Genomic DNA, 16,293 nt, shown 5'->3' with positions numbered 1-16,293 from the left:
GGATGTGTGTGTGTGCATGGAGCTTGCTTATCTGATCGAATCGTCCATATTTCCAAGCGTGCTTTTGGAGGTGTTACGTTTCCTGATCAAGGCGCCTCTTGTTGCTTTGGCCCGTATTCACGTGAAGTCCGATACCTGTTTAAGGACCAAATAAATCTGGTTCAAGTCTCCAGAGTGACATCTATTTAGCCGATGCTGACAAATGTGCTTCCCCATCTTACGGGTGTATCTGTGTGTCAGCACATGCACGCGGGGGGCTGGGGGAGGGCTAGAGCGCGCGGCCATCCTCCCCTCCCACCGCACGTACGCTACTTACATTTCAGTTTATTCTTTTCACGCTGTCCACTCTCATCCACCCTGCCGCGGCAGCCCCGACTTTGAACCCACGATACTTCAAGTAAATCGCCACTTAGGATATAAACCCTGCAGGTTTTTTATTCCCCGTTACAGCAAACGTGTCCTTATTTGGGACACATTTGCCATCACCTAATCTCTCAGTGAGCTGTAACTAGAGGGAGGTGGACGTACCCTTGTATTTGGTTCTCAGTTGAAGACGATGTAGCCTAATGCATCAGCAAAGGACCTTCTGGAGATTTTGAGTTCTCTCTCAAGGTGAGTTGTTTATATTTAGTTACGGCCAAACAATTTTTCTGTCGCTTGAATGAAATATTTATTCGTAGAATTCCCTGTTTATAATAAATGAAATTGTCTTGTACCACGATGCATTTGTGTCCAAAAAGATCACCTGCATCAGAGGTTGCATATATTTCATGTTATTCTTCTACCAGTTTTGTTTGCATAAAAGGATAACCATCGTTTGTTATTTGCGTATTCCGGTAGACCGTGTTTCATGCACCCCCTCCGTCCATAGTGTTTTTTTCTCCATGCTCCGGCTTTGTCCCGTATCCCTCCCTCCACCGTACTATCTCCTCATCCCATTGTTCAAGTCTTCCCCAGGAGACCGAACGGCCCTTTGTGCTTAAGTAAATATGAAATAAAGCACATGGTAGACGCACCTGCACAGGCCCGTGGCCATTACCTTTCCGTTTCAACAGAATCCAGCGTCATGTTTTCCTACAGTGCTGCTTTGGGCTACTCCTTGATTTTAATATTTGATGTCTCCATATTCAATCTAAATGGTTTCCGTCAAAGGTGTTTCTTTGGTGTAATTCCCATAGTTGACCCAAAAATGACCATATGTTGTGTTTATCTAAAATTCCAGTTAGATGTGATTAACAGTTCCATAAGGCCAGTTAGGGATGTGGTGAGAAGTCAGGTTTGTGAGAATCAGGACTGTGACCTTAAGAGGCTTTGGATTAGTAAAGAGCTTCTGATCGTCCAGTGAGAGTGGATGCTCGTATGCAAGTCCACACAAACACCCTGCTCTACACCCTGCTCTACACCCTGCTCTACAAGCGTGGAGGCAGCGCTGACACCATGCTGTCCTGTTTACATGAGGAGCCGTTTGTCCCCTCAGGTGAACAGCAGTCAGCACCAGACACACCACCTCGTCACCATGGCTGCCAGCTCCACCCCCAGCGCCTGGCTCGCTGACCAGCAGCCCTCGCCCAGCCGGGCCGCCTCCCCTGTCTCCCCTCAGCCTGCCGGGGGGGACCCGGGCACCCCCCCACCCCCGGGCACCCAGCCAGGGCCTCCACTCAGCCTCTCGCAGGACGAGCTGGTCATCGTGATCAACGAGAAGCTGGAGAACAGTAAGCAGACTGTGGACTGTGGCTCACGGCAGGCTGGATCCAGGGCAGGCTGGATCCAGGGCAGGCTGGATCCAGGGCAGGCTGGATCCAGGGCAGGCTGGATCCAGGGCAGGCTGGATCCAGGGCAGGCTGGATCCAGGGCAGGCTGGATCCAGGGCAGGCTGGATCCAGGGCAGGCTGGATCCAGGGCAGGCTGGATCCAGGGCAGGCTGGATCCAGGGCAGATCCAGGCTGGCATGTGTTTGGCTGGATCGGGAAGTGTCGGATCCATTTAACATTCCATTACTACTTTTCCAGCATGCACGCAAACAACATACACACACTCATTAAACTAATTACTGTTTCTGTTGTCCAGTCACTAACAAGTGTGTGTTTCTAGGTAACAGTATTCACCCGTCTAAAGCAGAAGCGGGCTCCCCTGTCATCTCGTCTCCTCCCAGAAGACAACACTCCATCTCCTACTCGCACCACCCCCACCACAGCAAGACCAGGAAGGGGAGCCGTGCCAGCTCCATCGGCTACACCGCCTTCTCCCCGCGCCCCTCCATCTCCCGGCACTCCAGCATCGCCACTAACCCCCCCCTGGACCGCTCCAAGCCCAAAGACTACCTCCTCCTGGCCGTGCTGGCCTGCTTCTGTCCTGTCTGGCCCATCAACATCGTGGGATTAGTTTACTCCATTATGGTAAGAGGGGGAGGGGGGGGCAGGAGGTGAGGAAGGGGGGAGGGGGAAAAGGGAGGGCAGGAGAGATTGAGGAGGTGAGAGGCCCGTTCCTCTTGGTTGGTTCTGCTGTCGTCCTCAGCTGTCCTTACTAAATGCTGCATGGAAGTGGGCTTGTGGTCTCTGAGTCTATCAGACACTCTATCTCAGGCCTCAGATATCCTCCTCTATTCATTACTGACCGCTGAGCATCCAGACACTCCTCCTAGGCCCCCTGCTCTGGGGCTGCGCTGAGGGACACCTGACTCAGAAGCGCTGGTGGTTTGGTGACTCTGTGGAATAGAAAGTTAATCATATTAATCAAGATGCTTTTATCTGAACATACAAACAGTGTACATAGACAGTATAGCAGGGCCCGCCCCCCCCCCCCCCACTCGTGTCTGCCCAACTGTCCTGTCAATAAATAACACCCCTAAACGTCTTTATAAATAGAAGTGCATCGTCCTACTAGCCTGTCCTGGTCACAGTGGAGGAGGGTGTGTCATGCTGTGTCCTGTGTCCTCAGTCTAAGAACAGCCTGGAGCAGGGGAACCTGGACGGAGCTCGACGTCTCGGCCGCGTGGCCAAGATGCTGTCGCTGGTGTCTCTGGTGGGAGGAACCCTCATCATCATCGCCTGCATCGTCAACCTGGCCAGTGAGTATCAGGAGCTGACACGGGATCTTTAAACCTACCCCTGCCAAGCCCAGGGACCTTCAGACCACCTTTCTTGCTCAACACCCCCCTAAAAACAAACAAACCGTAACGTCTTTCTTATTATATATATTTTTAGTTTACTTTCGTTTTTCAGGTAATTACCGATCTGGAGATGTTGAAAGGGCAGATGGGTGACAGCAGTTCCCCTTGTTACGTATCATGTCGTCTCTAAGACGAGAGCTGGGGCACTCGGCTCACCTCCCCTGGAGCAGTCTGGTGAATTCACTGAAGCTGAAGAAGTTACTTAACATCAGTTCTCTTTTTGAACCTTAAAAAGATTCTAAAAAAGAGAGCGATTGCATCCGGCTGTGTGTTAATAAGAGAAAGAGATGCTCATTTGCTCAGAGGAGCGTCAGACTGGAAGGGAAACGTCTGCTCCCTGTCCATAGCTGGAGCTGGAGCAGGAGCTGAAGGCCGGCTAACTCCCTTTTCTCTTACATAACCGCTCCCCTCTGGCCTGTGTAACCCTAACCCTCCATGTTCAGCTGCAGAATATAAAGTTACTGATACCCCTGTCTGTTTTTAATCCCTTTCTTTTTTTAGTCAATGTGAAATCCTGAGAGTCACTTCCTGCATGAAGTAGGAAGTCACCTGACCAGGCCGGCCGGCCGCCTCGCCCAGTCCCACCTCTAGCTGTAATCATTACCAGGATAAGTGACTAATATACTCGTGATATACGTACAAACATACCTCTATAACCCATTATAACCCCTCCTTTTCTCTAACGGGAACTAAGTTTTATAATATGCAAGCTGCTTCTCTTGTCGGTCTGTGTGAGGGTGAATAGACAATTAGATTACTTCCTCCTTCGTATTCCACCTGCCGTTTTCCGGAACCTTCCTCTGGGGGGGGGGGGGGGGGAGGAGAGAGAGAGAGGAGGAGAGAGACTGGCACCATCCCTTCACAGCTTGAGTGACACATGGGCGGCCGACAACAAAATGTCTGCCAAGTCCATCCCTCACCGATGCCTCAAACTCAGCTGACTGCTCCGTCTCAGAGAGGGGGGTGGGGAAGAGGAGCGGTCTAAAGATCTCACACCCCTTCTGCTTCTCTGGAACCTCACGGCAAATTCAACCTGACTGGGAGCCATTTTATATTTGGGAGAGAGAGATGGAGGAAGTGTGTTTGTGAGAGATGGAGAGAATGTTTGTGAGAGAGAAAGATAGTGTGTCTGGGAGAAAGAGAGAGGGAGGTTGTGATGATGTCTGTCTCGGCGTGCTGAAAGGATGAGGAAGTGTTTCAGGCAGAGGGCGGACTCACCCTAGACGAGTACGACAAGTGTGCCAAAAATTGACCCGAACCCAAGCCTTCAGCTCCTCTCACCGTAACCAAGCCAGCGGTGGAGTACATCTGGAAGGTTCTGAGGGACTGTGGTGTTTGAAGGATCGTCTCCCTGGTCCAGAGAGCGTTATCAGCAGAACACCATCTCCTGTGAGGGTTCCTGCAGGCCTGCTGTGGTGAGGAGCCCAAACACTATTTCTTGTACACTATTTTGATAACGACGTTTGTAAAGAATTATTCTCAAAGAAACAGAAAATGATTTTCGAACACTAGTTTCATAACGGGACAATGCTCTGATGAAGTGAGCCACGGACTGATGATGATGTTGTCCTAGTTTAGATAAACAAAGCAGACAGGATCAGTACATATGTCCTCTATGTCATGTTGCAGTCTGGAACCCATACTGAACCCTCCCTCACCCCTCCCTCCTCCTCACCCCTCCCTCCTCCTCACCCCTCCCTTCTCTGGAACCTGACTCCCTCGTTGAACAAGCCCACCATCGAGGGGCTGCCTGATCAAACTACCAATCAGCCTGTCAAGAAGCATTTATATGCATGAGGCTTGTGTGACAGAACCAGTAGTTTATAAGCATGTTCATCCTGTAGTGTGATGCAGAGCTGGAGATCTCTGGAAGAGGTTCTGATTTAGGACCCTTTTTTTTCCTCCAGTGATTAATTATATGAATATTGATGTTGTTATATCCTATCCTTATATCATAAGACGTGGATCTAATATCCTAATGAAATCTTTGTGATTTTTCTCCTGAATTTTGATCCCTGTATTCCTACTATCAGAACCAGGAACTATTTATCAGTTGGTCTCAACGCCTGCCTCTAAAGGCTAGCCTCCTATCCCTATGACAGTACACAGTAATTCTTACATACGGTGAATTTTCTGTATTGATGAAAACGTATTTTATTAGTCTTTACTCTCTGTTAGTATTTAAGTGTTTAAATTTAATTGTAATCGAGAGTCAATATTATTCTGCAGGAAACTTCTGTATTGTGAATTATACTTAGTGGATATGAGTTAGCATACTAGCTATTCTACTAAAAACACAGAACCTGTGAGCCTCATGTAATCTCCACCAGTGTGTGTGTACGGCCTCTGGCTACTATAATCTCTGTGACTATTGGCATGTTGTTAAATCTTGTTGGTGTGTCGATGAGGGTGTTCATCACACAGGTAACCAGACTGTACTGTCCACATGTCTGGGCCCTGGATGCTTCCTAATAAAAACACTGCATGGAGTTCCGTCTGTGTACTGTGTGTGTGTCTGGCTGTCTTGTCTGTGTGCTGGCTGGCTAACTGTGTGTGTGCGTGTGTGCGTGTGTGCTTACTGTGGGAGCTCAGCTGGGATTGATGTGTGGGGAGAGAAACAACTGCAGCTTTGGAAATGATTAGTGTGTGTGTGTGTGTGTGTGTCATACAGTGGAAAGAAGCTTTACGGGCTATAGAAGAGAGTGGGAAAAGAGTTAGCGCAGAGAAGATGGAGGAAGGAGAGAATCTGAAGACGAGCTCTGATCCTCCTGGTGTAACGAGCCAGACTGATGCTCTGAAGTGACGAGCCAGACTGATGCTCTGAAGTGACGAGCTCGTAACACATCTAGAGGAGTCAGGTGGCTGAGCGGTTAGGGAATCGGGCTAGTAATCAGAAGGTTGCCAGTTCGATTCCCGGCCATGCCTATGACGTGTCCTTGGGCAAGGCACTTCACCTTCGGGGAGAATGTCCCTGTACTTACTGTAAGTCGTTCTGGATAAGAGCGTCTGCTAAATGACTAAATGTAAATATTCTCATGGGAAAAGGATCCCAGCTAATATTAGATTAGGAGTCTTGTAGATCTATTTGTGCTCTGTTTCTGACAGAACCATGTCTAGAACCATGTTTATAGATGAATAAAGACAGATATATGGAGACACACACACAGTACATGGGACCCACACCTGGGCTCGCACACAGCTGCCACACACACATACACACACAGATGGCAAAAGTACACACATCCTTCACTCAAGTAGAAGTACAGATACTTATGTTTAAAGTAAAGAAGTATTGGCTCTGACATATACTTACCATCTCTGCAACAGTAACAAGTCTAATAACAAGGGGTTTGACCCCTCTAAGGCTCGGACCCCCCAAAAGAGGTAAAAACAACAGGTCGGGGGGGTCGATACATTTATATATCGTTCTTACATATACTTAACCCTTGTGTTATCTTCGAGTCATTCTGACCCATCAGTCATTGTGACCCACCGTCGTATTGCGACAACTTTACCGCATAAAAAAAGTGAAGCATTTTCTTTTAACCGTTGGGCTGTCTCAGACCCCCCACATTGCAAAGGTTAAAAGAAAATTATTTGTATTTGTTTTTGTATTGGGTAAAATTGGGTAAACACAACGATGGTTCGTTATGAACCTTTGGGTCATGTGACCAAAGTTGTCAAGTGTGAACACGGCCATAGACATGGGTGATCAGCAACGTCTCGCTGACTCCCTCTGTCTCATCCATAACGTTTACGACAACACTGTGACAAGGTAATAACAGTGTAATAACAGTGTAACAACAGTGTAATAGCAGTGTTTGTACTTTGTAACTTCCCATCTCTGCACACATATACCTACACACAAACAAATATGCACATATACACACACATACCTACACACACACAAACACACAGGTCCCAAAAACTAAACAAGCTGCAGGTCCGAGTATTAACCCCGGCCCTACCCTGTTAAAAGGTTTGTGTTCACACAGTCATACTTCAGGAGGTGGAATGTTCTGGATGTTGACAGCCTGGTCCAACAGCAGCCAGAAGAGTCTGGAGGGGAGAGCCAGGGACCCGGGCCAGCCTGCTTCGATGCTCCCCCAGCAGGGGTGAGGCAGGCTGGGGGCAGTACACCAGCAGAGCCTGCAGGGATGTTAGTCCACTTAAGCAGAAGTCTAAGAAACACTCCACATACTACAGAGACTTTCCACCCCGCACTGAGGTCAACTGAGGTCTATTGTGCTCTCAGGCTGCAAATAGGCCGTCAGTAAGCCAGCACTCCTGAACTGACAGAGTATCGAGTCAGCACCTTCATATCCAGTGTTCAGTCAGAGCAGCTTCCTGCTAACACAGATCCACATCCAGGGGTAGCGATGACAGTAGCTATCTGATTACTGAATGGTGAACAAAAATCATAATACCTGATGTAGTGATGTTGTGGCGAGAGAGACCGGAGAACATAAAGAGATAATAAAAACGGATTTACAGAGTTATTCAGAGCGTTTTGTGTTAGGAAAGACAAGTTGGCGTTTGCCTTTGCGGCGGAGATAAAGGTCTAGCCTTGTTCGACCGTCGAGTTCAAGTTCCCCCGGGAGATCGGCTGCTGTTGCGAAATACTGACTGCATTTGTGGGTGAGATTTGGATGTGGATCGACTGCACAGATCTGACATCCCTTTCTGAGCCAAAATCTACAAACTGTCAGTAACAACAAACGCAGGATTTTGGGACTTAATGTATAGTCCTAATTTTATTTTACTTGCACCAACAAACTTTGACAAACAAGCCTTTATTCCCGGGTGCTGTTACTAGTCCCAATTAATAGTAACACTAAACTGACATTATATACATTTATTAATTTAGCAGATGCTCGATCAAACTAATCGAGAATATTTCTGTAGCAGGGTGTCATAGTTGGATGCAGGATGTGAGGTTGTGACTGCAGGATGTGAGGTCATGACTGCAGGACGTGAGGTCATGACTATATGATGTGATGTATGCAGTATGGTCATGACCTAGCATGGTTGGGTTGAGGCATACCGGCATTATTTAATGCTGCCATGCAGTAGGGCAGTAACCAGGCTATATTATGGTCTCTCCTGAGTCACCTCCCAGATGGCCACTTCCTGTTATTCCTTAATGTACTAGTTCATGCAACTTAGTTTTTACTTTGATGTTTTAAGCTTTGAAAGACAGCGGAGGTCTGAGTCCCAGAGCAGAGCGACGTCAGGTAGGCAGGGAGCACAGGCTGTCATTCCAATCCGCCACCACTAGAGGGCAGTGTTGTTCTAAGCAGCAGAGTGAACTGTCTCGTCCAAACCCTTTCCAGCCGGACCATTCAAATATGGCAAACCAGTTTCCCATGGTTCACGCCTTAATATCTTCGCCGTCCAAACACCGATTTTAATTCTGAAAACTGCCAGATACTCATGACAACATAAGCTAAAATAACTTGGGTTAAGGGGTTACTGGGCGTGAAAAATAAATGTATCGTCAGCACGTCAGCCATTGTTTTCCGAGACGTAGCCAGATTCCATGGGAGATTGCCTACAGCAGAGGCGTTGTTAAACATAAAACTCTACTGGGTCACAGGCCCCTATTCATATCCTTTTTTTTCTTTCAAGCTTTTGTTTATTGATATGTGTTGTCAATATTGTCCATTGAAAGTCTTAACTTTTTAGTTTCGCCGTTTGTGACAGGCAGCCACGACAGTAGTAGCACTGTTTAGCCTCGAGTTTTCCAGATTCCTGTGAAACTTGCAATAAAACATAAACTAGCTAGATTATGTACATTTTAAGATAAATGTAGGCTATATACCTTGTTTGGCCAATGTTGTCGATTGTGGAAGAAAGTCGGAACCTTTTTCAGTTATGGAGAGGAGTATGGAGAGGAGTATCCAGTCATAGTGCTAGCTACCTTTTGGGGATTTTCCCCTAATCACTAGAATCGTCATACCTTTTAATTAAAAGAAGATTTTTCTAATCTGTCTTCTGTTCTACATTGCCCACAGATGCATGTATGTTTCATATACTCCAAGTTTTCCTCTATCTTGTACTTAAAGTGGTTGAAAATAAAGTTGTCTGATGAAGTATGGCGGACAGAAGATTTTTGTAAAAAAAAAAAAAATGGCTGCCTGAAATCTCCTTTATACATACAAGTAATCATATATTTATTTATATCATAAAAAAAAGATATATATTTTGTTCAATATGGTATCATGATTGAATATGAAAATTAATTTAAAAATATATATATGAATATGCATATTCATATCATATTCTAACAGCAAATGTAATTTTCAGAATTTTGTCTTAGGCTGGAAAGGCGATTCCTCTGTAAACAGTTCCAACATCTCCGTCACAGGCCAAGAAAGAGACACATGCAACACCAAAACATGTTATTATGTTTTTATGTAAAAAGTCAAAACACAAGTTCATTTGGTACAAAGACAAACAGTAAGAGCCAGTTATACACAACAATACATATGTACATATTCACACCACTGTACTTCAGCATGCAGCTTTGACATCACTGAGCACAAACAGCACCAGAGATCTGCAGCCAACACATCAACTGAAGCTCAAACAGCTGGACTTAATGAGCCTATTCATTAATTACAAATTAAATAATTCCGAACGCCCCATAACATGACCCAATGACCACTGCCCGGGCTCCTGCGCTGGAGGACTCCCAACTGGATCAAGCCTGGAGCCATCCAGTCAGAATCAAGACGTGTTTTAACAGAAATCATAACATAACTGTAGCAGCAGTGTTTTGAACGTAACATTTTTACTAGGAATCAGACGTTTGAATAAACAACTGTGCAAATCGCAAATAATTGATAGAGGATGAAAAAAACACAAAAAAACAGTACTTGTTTGGAGTGCTCCGCTCTAACACAACATGTTCATGAGTGCAGTCATCAGGTCTGGGTCAGACTGAAGACTTTCCACACAGACGAGCCATCTCTGAAATGCCTCTCAAACAGAAGGGTTTGCTATAGTAGATTAGACAAGAGTCGTTTAATTCTTTGTACATCGAACATGCATATAGCTAACACAGAAACCACCAATTTGGAAGAACCAATTATCATATTATTACTTGCACTTTTAATAAATTACCATCTGCAGGCTGTTCGATGGTAATTAAATCCGTTGATACAAAACGTCTACAATTATTAAGACCACTTAGAATTGTTCGGAAGCATCATCGGGCGACATGTTATTGCGACACCGAGGTGTGTAGAAGAGGGGGGTCAAAATAGATCCCACGAGTTAATGACCAAATCCAAATCCAATTTTCAAAAGAGTAAACAAACCATTTGAATAATTCCAGATAAATGGAAAAATAAGTATGATTTTCTTTTTTCCCCTCAAATATTTTCTTGCCGAGTTTTAATTATCTTTTTCTCCAGAGTAGGCAGGAAAATGGTTTTGGATAATTTAGATGCAAATGAACTGAGAAGAGGTCTCCTCTTCAGGAATGCTCTGAAACACAAAGTTGTGTTCCATCCTTCATTACTCACTTAATCATCTCCAACTCATTTAAACCAACATTTTGGTTCTTGCAGAACATTTAGTATCATGACTTCTTCTGATGCAAAGTCTAAATAGAGCACAAATTGTTCAAGTCATGCAGAAAGAAGGCCCTGGTCCTCCAGGCTGTTGTCCAACTGGAGGTGTGGACATCCTGGTTATTCCTGGAGGGAGGATCCAGGCAGCTCATTGGTCAGTGTGTGCCATCGCTCCACCCTCTGGCCCTTGTTCTTCAGGCAGTCTATCCAATGCTGCGCCGCCTCTCCCTGGGAGTGACAGCCCAAGGACACGCCCCCTTCAACACAAAAATCAAACCCAGCTCATTACGGTCAGTTTCACAGGAACAGGAAGTTTCAGGTGGAGATGAACCTGGTATCAGTCTGACCTTTCACCTCAAGGTGAATCAATCCATCGTTAAAAACAGTTTATTGGCTGAAAAAAAAGCCTCAGTTAACGAACGTATTTACAAACCAGACTGCAGCCGGTCCTCAGCAAGCCTGCATCATGAAGAGAGAGTGGGTGTGCGAGAGTGCGAGCATGTGTGTGAGTGTAGATTCTCACCGATGAAGTCGTTGGACTTCCCAAGGTCGTAGTCCCAGACGGTGACCTCCAGGGTCTTGGAGGACAGCTCTGTAAAGGAGATCTCGTAGAAGAACTCCTGAGGTCCCAACCCAGAGGTCAGAGGGTCAAAGGTCATTCAATAACGAGGATGTTGATCCTACACACATACATTCATACAGTCAAATGTTCTAACCATCGAACTATATACCCATCCACATGCTCTAACCACTAAGCTTTACCCATCCCCATGCTGTACCACTGAGCTAGTTCTATAAACCTGTGGTCCCTGGGTGTATTCTTGGGTTGAGGTGTCACTCTGTTAGACTTACAGCACTGAGAACTCATCTGCTGGCAGCACAGAGATTCAGTCTGCTGGAGGGATTGTCTTCAGCTGTGGTTAGTAAATAAACCGACCACAGGGACTTACTTTGTTGTGTTGTTTTGTTTTCTAAACTCTGTTTAGTGCTCTCAGTCTGATTCTGCTAACAGGAGGCACTGGCTCACAGCCATAGCTTCACACACCAACAAGCTTATTATAATATTGGATTATAAAACACACTGTCTCTCTCTTTCACACATGTTTACACATGTATGCTGACACGCACTCACGGATGCATGTTTACACACTTGTACTCACACACACATATTTCCTACCTCGTTGAATTCTGGGTTGAGGGTCTTCTTTATGACGACTGTTTTGTGCTTGGATTTCTTCTGCACGTCTGGCTTGAGATACCTGAGAGGAGAGAGACATGTCATGTCCTCAGAGACACGCGTGTATCATGTATGACCACACAGAGCTAAGCGTGTGTCATGTATGACCACAGAGAGCTAAGCGTGTGTCATGTATGACCACAGAGAGCTAAGCATGTGTCATGTATGACCACAGCAAGGCTTCTGATCTCTGACTGATCCCTCCATAAGCCTGGTTCTCCACCCCCTCCTCCCTCCATTCCCTCCATCCACCATCTTTCCATCCCCCTCTTCCACACCCCTCCATCCTTCCATCCCCCTCCTACACACCCCTCCATCCTTCCATTTCCCTCCTCCATCCCCTCTTCCACACATCTCCTTCATTCCTCCTCCCCCTTCCTGCACCATCACACACTCGCACACTTCCAGACAGACGGCGACACAGCTGACACTAACCACTACACAGGAAGAGGGCGAGAGAGGGGGGTAGGTAGTGAGGGAGAGAGAGGAGAAGGGGAGGAGAGAGAGAAGGGGGTAGTGAGGGAGAGAGAGGAGAAGGGGAGGAGAGAGAGAGTGAGGGAGGGAGGGAGGGAGGGAGAGGGGAAGGGGAGGAGAGAGAGAGAGAGAGAGAGAGAGAGAGAGAGAGAGAGAGAGAGAGAGAGAGAGAGAGAGAGAGAGAGAGAGAGAGAGAGAGAGAGAGAGAGAGAGAGGGAGGGAGGGAGGGAGAGAGAGGGGAAGAGAGAGAGAGGGAGGGAGGAGAAAAAGAGGGATGGGGAGGGAGAGATGGAGGTAGGGGGAAGGGAGGGAGAGATGGAGGTAGGGGGAAGGGAGAGAGCTGAGATTAGAATGTACCACTGCACGTGTGTAATAAGAGCAATCAAAGGGTAATGTGTGAGGGAGTAAACATGAATAACATCTGGAAAAAAGGAAAGTAAGAAAGAGAGTGTAAGAACACGCTGCAGCATGAGGGTGTGTGGGTGACGAGAACAGGGAGCATATCTTTATGCCAAGTTTATTCTTGAACCTCAAGGGAAAATAGCTGGTTTTTCATGCTTATCCTAGAAACTGTGTGTGTGAGAGAAAGAGAGAGAGAGGGGGAGGGAGAGAGACAGACAGACAGATACAGACAGAGAGAAAAAGGGAAGGAGAGAAACAGAGGGAGGGAGAGAGAAGGTGGGGGGTGATATATACATAGTTGAGATAAACAGAGAGAGGGAGAGAAAGAGAGAGAGAGAAAAGGAGAGGGGGGAAAGATAGACTGACGGAGAGACAAAAGGACGGGGGAGATATAGGTGCCTATGATATTTGCCTGCAGGCTCTTAACAGTCCTGAGAATACGAGAGGATCCTTGCTCTCGCTGTCAGCATGCATCATTAAGCTGAACACAACTCCACTACTCCAACACACACACACACACGTAAGCAGACACACACACGCACCTTCTTTCACACCCCTCACACACTCGCACATTACAATTCTTCTGTTACAAAGCAGCGACCAATAAAATATTTGAGATTTCTGCACAACCTGCTCCTACAATGAACATCCTAATAACCCTCCAGCTGTCCCGCAACCATGAAACAGGCTCATAATCGACAACTGGCTAAATGAGCCAGCCGGCTGTTACACTTGCAAGCAACACCTTCAGGTGGATCAGTGCTGTTGTGAGTCGTGGTTGAAGTGGAGCTGATGTTCCTCAAGGCCCTGGTTAGTGGAGCTGCTGCACACACACACACACACACACACACACACACACACACACACACACACACACACACACACACACACACTCACACACACACACACACACACACACACACACACACACTCACACACACACACACACACACACACACACACTCACACACACACACACACACACACACACACACACACACACACACACTCACACACACACACACACACACACACACACACACTCACACACACACACTCACACACACACACACACACACACACACACACACTCACACACTCACACACTCACACACACACACACACACACACACACACACACACACACACACTCACACACACACACACACACACTCACACACACACACTCACACACTCACACACTCACACACACACACACACACACACACTCACACACTCACACACACACACACACACACACACTCACACACACACACTCACACACTCACACACTCACACACACACACACTCACACACACACACACACACACACACACTCACACACACACACTGCTGCAGGAGACACCGTGGGTTCCAGGAGCAGGTGGGGTTTCACAGCAGAGGGGGTGTTGTCATATCTCTGTCAGAAGTCCTCAACAGTTTCAGACATGAGCAGAATACTGACTGGATATGAAAACAACATTGTTCTGCATTTCTGTGAATGTTCCTTTATCTCGTGGAACCCTGATTCTACGGTTCCTATGTAGGTTCTGTTGGAGAACCTTCTGAGAAAAAAACCTTGGGAACCTTTTCTGTTTTAGATAGAACCTTACTCTGATGAGAGAACAATTCTACACAGAATCAAAAAGGTCATTAATTTAGTTCCTGACAGGTAGATGAGAGGATGGGGGGATTCAAGAGTGGGAGGATGATTAGAGGATGGAAGGATGGGAAGAGGAGAGGATTAGGGGAAGAGTGGATGGGAGGATGAGATGAGTGGATGAGAGGATGAGATGAGTGGATGAGAGGATGAGATGACTGAATGGGAGGATGAGAGGAAGAGAGGATGGGAGGAGAAGATAAATGAGGAGAGGGTTGGAGGAGGAGAGGAGGAGAAGGTACTGACGTCTTGACGTAGGGGTCAGAGAAGCCGTTGACGTCCATGGCAGCCAGGTGAGCACAGCGCCGCACGCCCACACACAGCCCCCCGCGGGCGTGCTCCTTATCCTTCACATCGCCCTCCTCTGGTGGGGGGAGGAACTGCAGGGACAGCAGCAGCCGGCCCCTCTCTTCCATGCTCCGCTGCTGCTCAGTCTCCCACTGGGGGGGAGGGGGGAGGGGGGAGGGACACATCAGCGAGAGAGCAACAGAACAACCAGGAAGACAAACCCTGGAAGCCCAGATGAGAGAGGAACAGGAGAGAAACAGAATGCGGGCACAGTGCCACCAGACCTTCTGAACTATGACCTTTATCTCGTCAGGATGGAGGCCTGCTCCTGAACTGCGGGGAGTTTCTGTCCTTTCATGTCTCCGTGTTTAGGCCCCCGGCCCGCAGGAACCTGACAGCCTGCTGACACGGGACAGCTGACTGACAAACACTGACCGTTGCAGAGGTCAGGAGGAGGAAAAACAACCGTCTTTTTATCCATCAAATACTTCTCTGGAAATCTGAATGCTGTAACAACTGGAGATGATGGTATGTTTCCACATGGAGTGTTCTGGTTCCCTGCATGCCCGTTAGGACGGAGAGATGGAGAGAGGGAGGGATAGAGAGATGGAGAGATGGAGGGATAGAGAGAGGGAGAGATGGAGGGGAGAGAGGGAGGGATAGAGAGAGGGAGGAGAGCAACCGAACAGCCACTCAGAAACACCCTGAAGAGTGATAGAGCGTCTCAGAACAGAGGATGAGTCACTTTTGGCTCAGGGCATCACATGTATGTGGGACTATTTATAGAGGGAGGACGTATGCTATTTTAAAGTGGCGCATTTTCCTCCTCCACCACATGTACTGAAGCGAGACCCAGCGCATCTCCACTCTGGGTGTGAACGAAGTCCTCCGTCCCTCAGCCAGTCCAGAGCCACAACCACAGGTCTGGTTAAGAGAGGACAGACTGATAAACAGCTGCTCTGTCCTCCACTGGGGAGACCCAGTGGAGGACAGAGCAGCTGGGGAGGACACTGGGGAGGACACTCCCCCCTAAGCTCTCCCGTTCCCCAGATCTCTCCATCTCTCTTCCTACTCCCTCTCCGGGGATGGAGGGCTAAAGGAATGGATCAATATGCTCGCCTCCCCACTCCTCTCACACCAGCCCTCTCTATTCACCACCCTCTACCACTCTCTCTACCGCTCTCCCTCTCTGTCTGTCTGTCTCTACCTCTCTCTCTTTCTCTACCTCTTTCTCTCTCTCTCTACCTCTCTCTCTACCTCTCTCAGTTCTCAGTTTTAATTGAGATCAGATGGTGTTGTCCTTGTCTGAGTGCTGACTCGAATTAGTGTGTCTCAGACAGAAGTCATTAGAGGCTGTGTAGTTCAGACCAGCAGGTAAACACAAATTGGAAGTGGAACATTGATACACACAAATAAACAAGACTTAGATCAGACTGCTGCATGGGAACAGAAACACACAGGTACACCAGACCGATGAAGATGACAG

The 16,293-nt window shown here is 47.3% G+C and overlaps 3 protein-coding genes across 3 annotated transcripts in view; 1 reads left to right on the top strand and 2 right to left on the bottom strand.

Moving 5' to 3' along the window:
* Positions 1 to 284: 284 nt before the first annotated feature.
* On the top strand, positions 285 to 3,969 carry prrt2 (proline-rich transmembrane protein 2). The gene is made up of 5 exons (XM_062475648.1): positions 285 to 612; positions 1,478 to 1,712; positions 2,092 to 2,396; positions 2,938 to 3,067; positions 3,671 to 3,969. Exons 2-5 carry the CDS (start codon positions 1,517 to 1,519, stop codon positions 3,685 to 3,687), a joined length of 648 nt encoding a protein of 215 aa, XP_062331632.1. The 5' UTR covers positions 285 to 612; positions 1,478 to 1,516; the 3' UTR covers positions 3,688 to 3,969.
* A 5,597-nt stretch (positions 3,970 to 9,566) lies between these two features.
* On the bottom strand, positions 9,567 to 15,165 carry LOC134031718 (double C2-like domain-containing protein beta). The gene is made up of 6 exons (XM_062475420.1): positions 15,130 to 15,165; positions 14,766 to 14,959; positions 11,924 to 12,005; positions 11,270 to 11,366; positions 10,762 to 11,003; positions 9,567 to 10,706 (listed from the first exon to the last, which is right to left on the bottom strand). Exons 1-5 carry the CDS (start codon positions 15,163 to 15,165, stop codon positions 10,867 to 10,869), a joined length of 546 nt encoding a protein of 181 aa, XP_062331404.1. The 3' UTR covers positions 9,567 to 10,706; positions 10,762 to 10,866.
* A 1,070-nt stretch (positions 15,166 to 16,235) lies between these two features.
* LOC134031717 (ataxin-2-like protein) overlaps positions 16,236 to 16,293 on the bottom strand; it is a 5,059-nt gene continuing 5,001 nt past the window's right edge. Inside the window, 1 exon segment of the mRNA XM_062475419.1 lies at positions 16,236 to 16,243. Within this exon segment, the coding sequence (XP_062331403.1) occupies positions 16,236 to 16,243 (8 nt within the window).

The sequence above is a fragment of the Osmerus eperlanus genome, chromosome 12 (genome assembly GCF_963692335.1).
Source record: "Osmerus eperlanus chromosome 12, fOsmEpe2.1, whole genome shotgun sequence".
Taxonomy (NCBI): domain Eukaryota; kingdom Metazoa; phylum Chordata; class Actinopteri; order Osmeriformes; family Osmeridae; genus Osmerus; species Osmerus eperlanus.
Note: the sequence above shows the minus strand (reverse complement) of the source record. Positions and strands in the feature narration are given on the sequence as shown.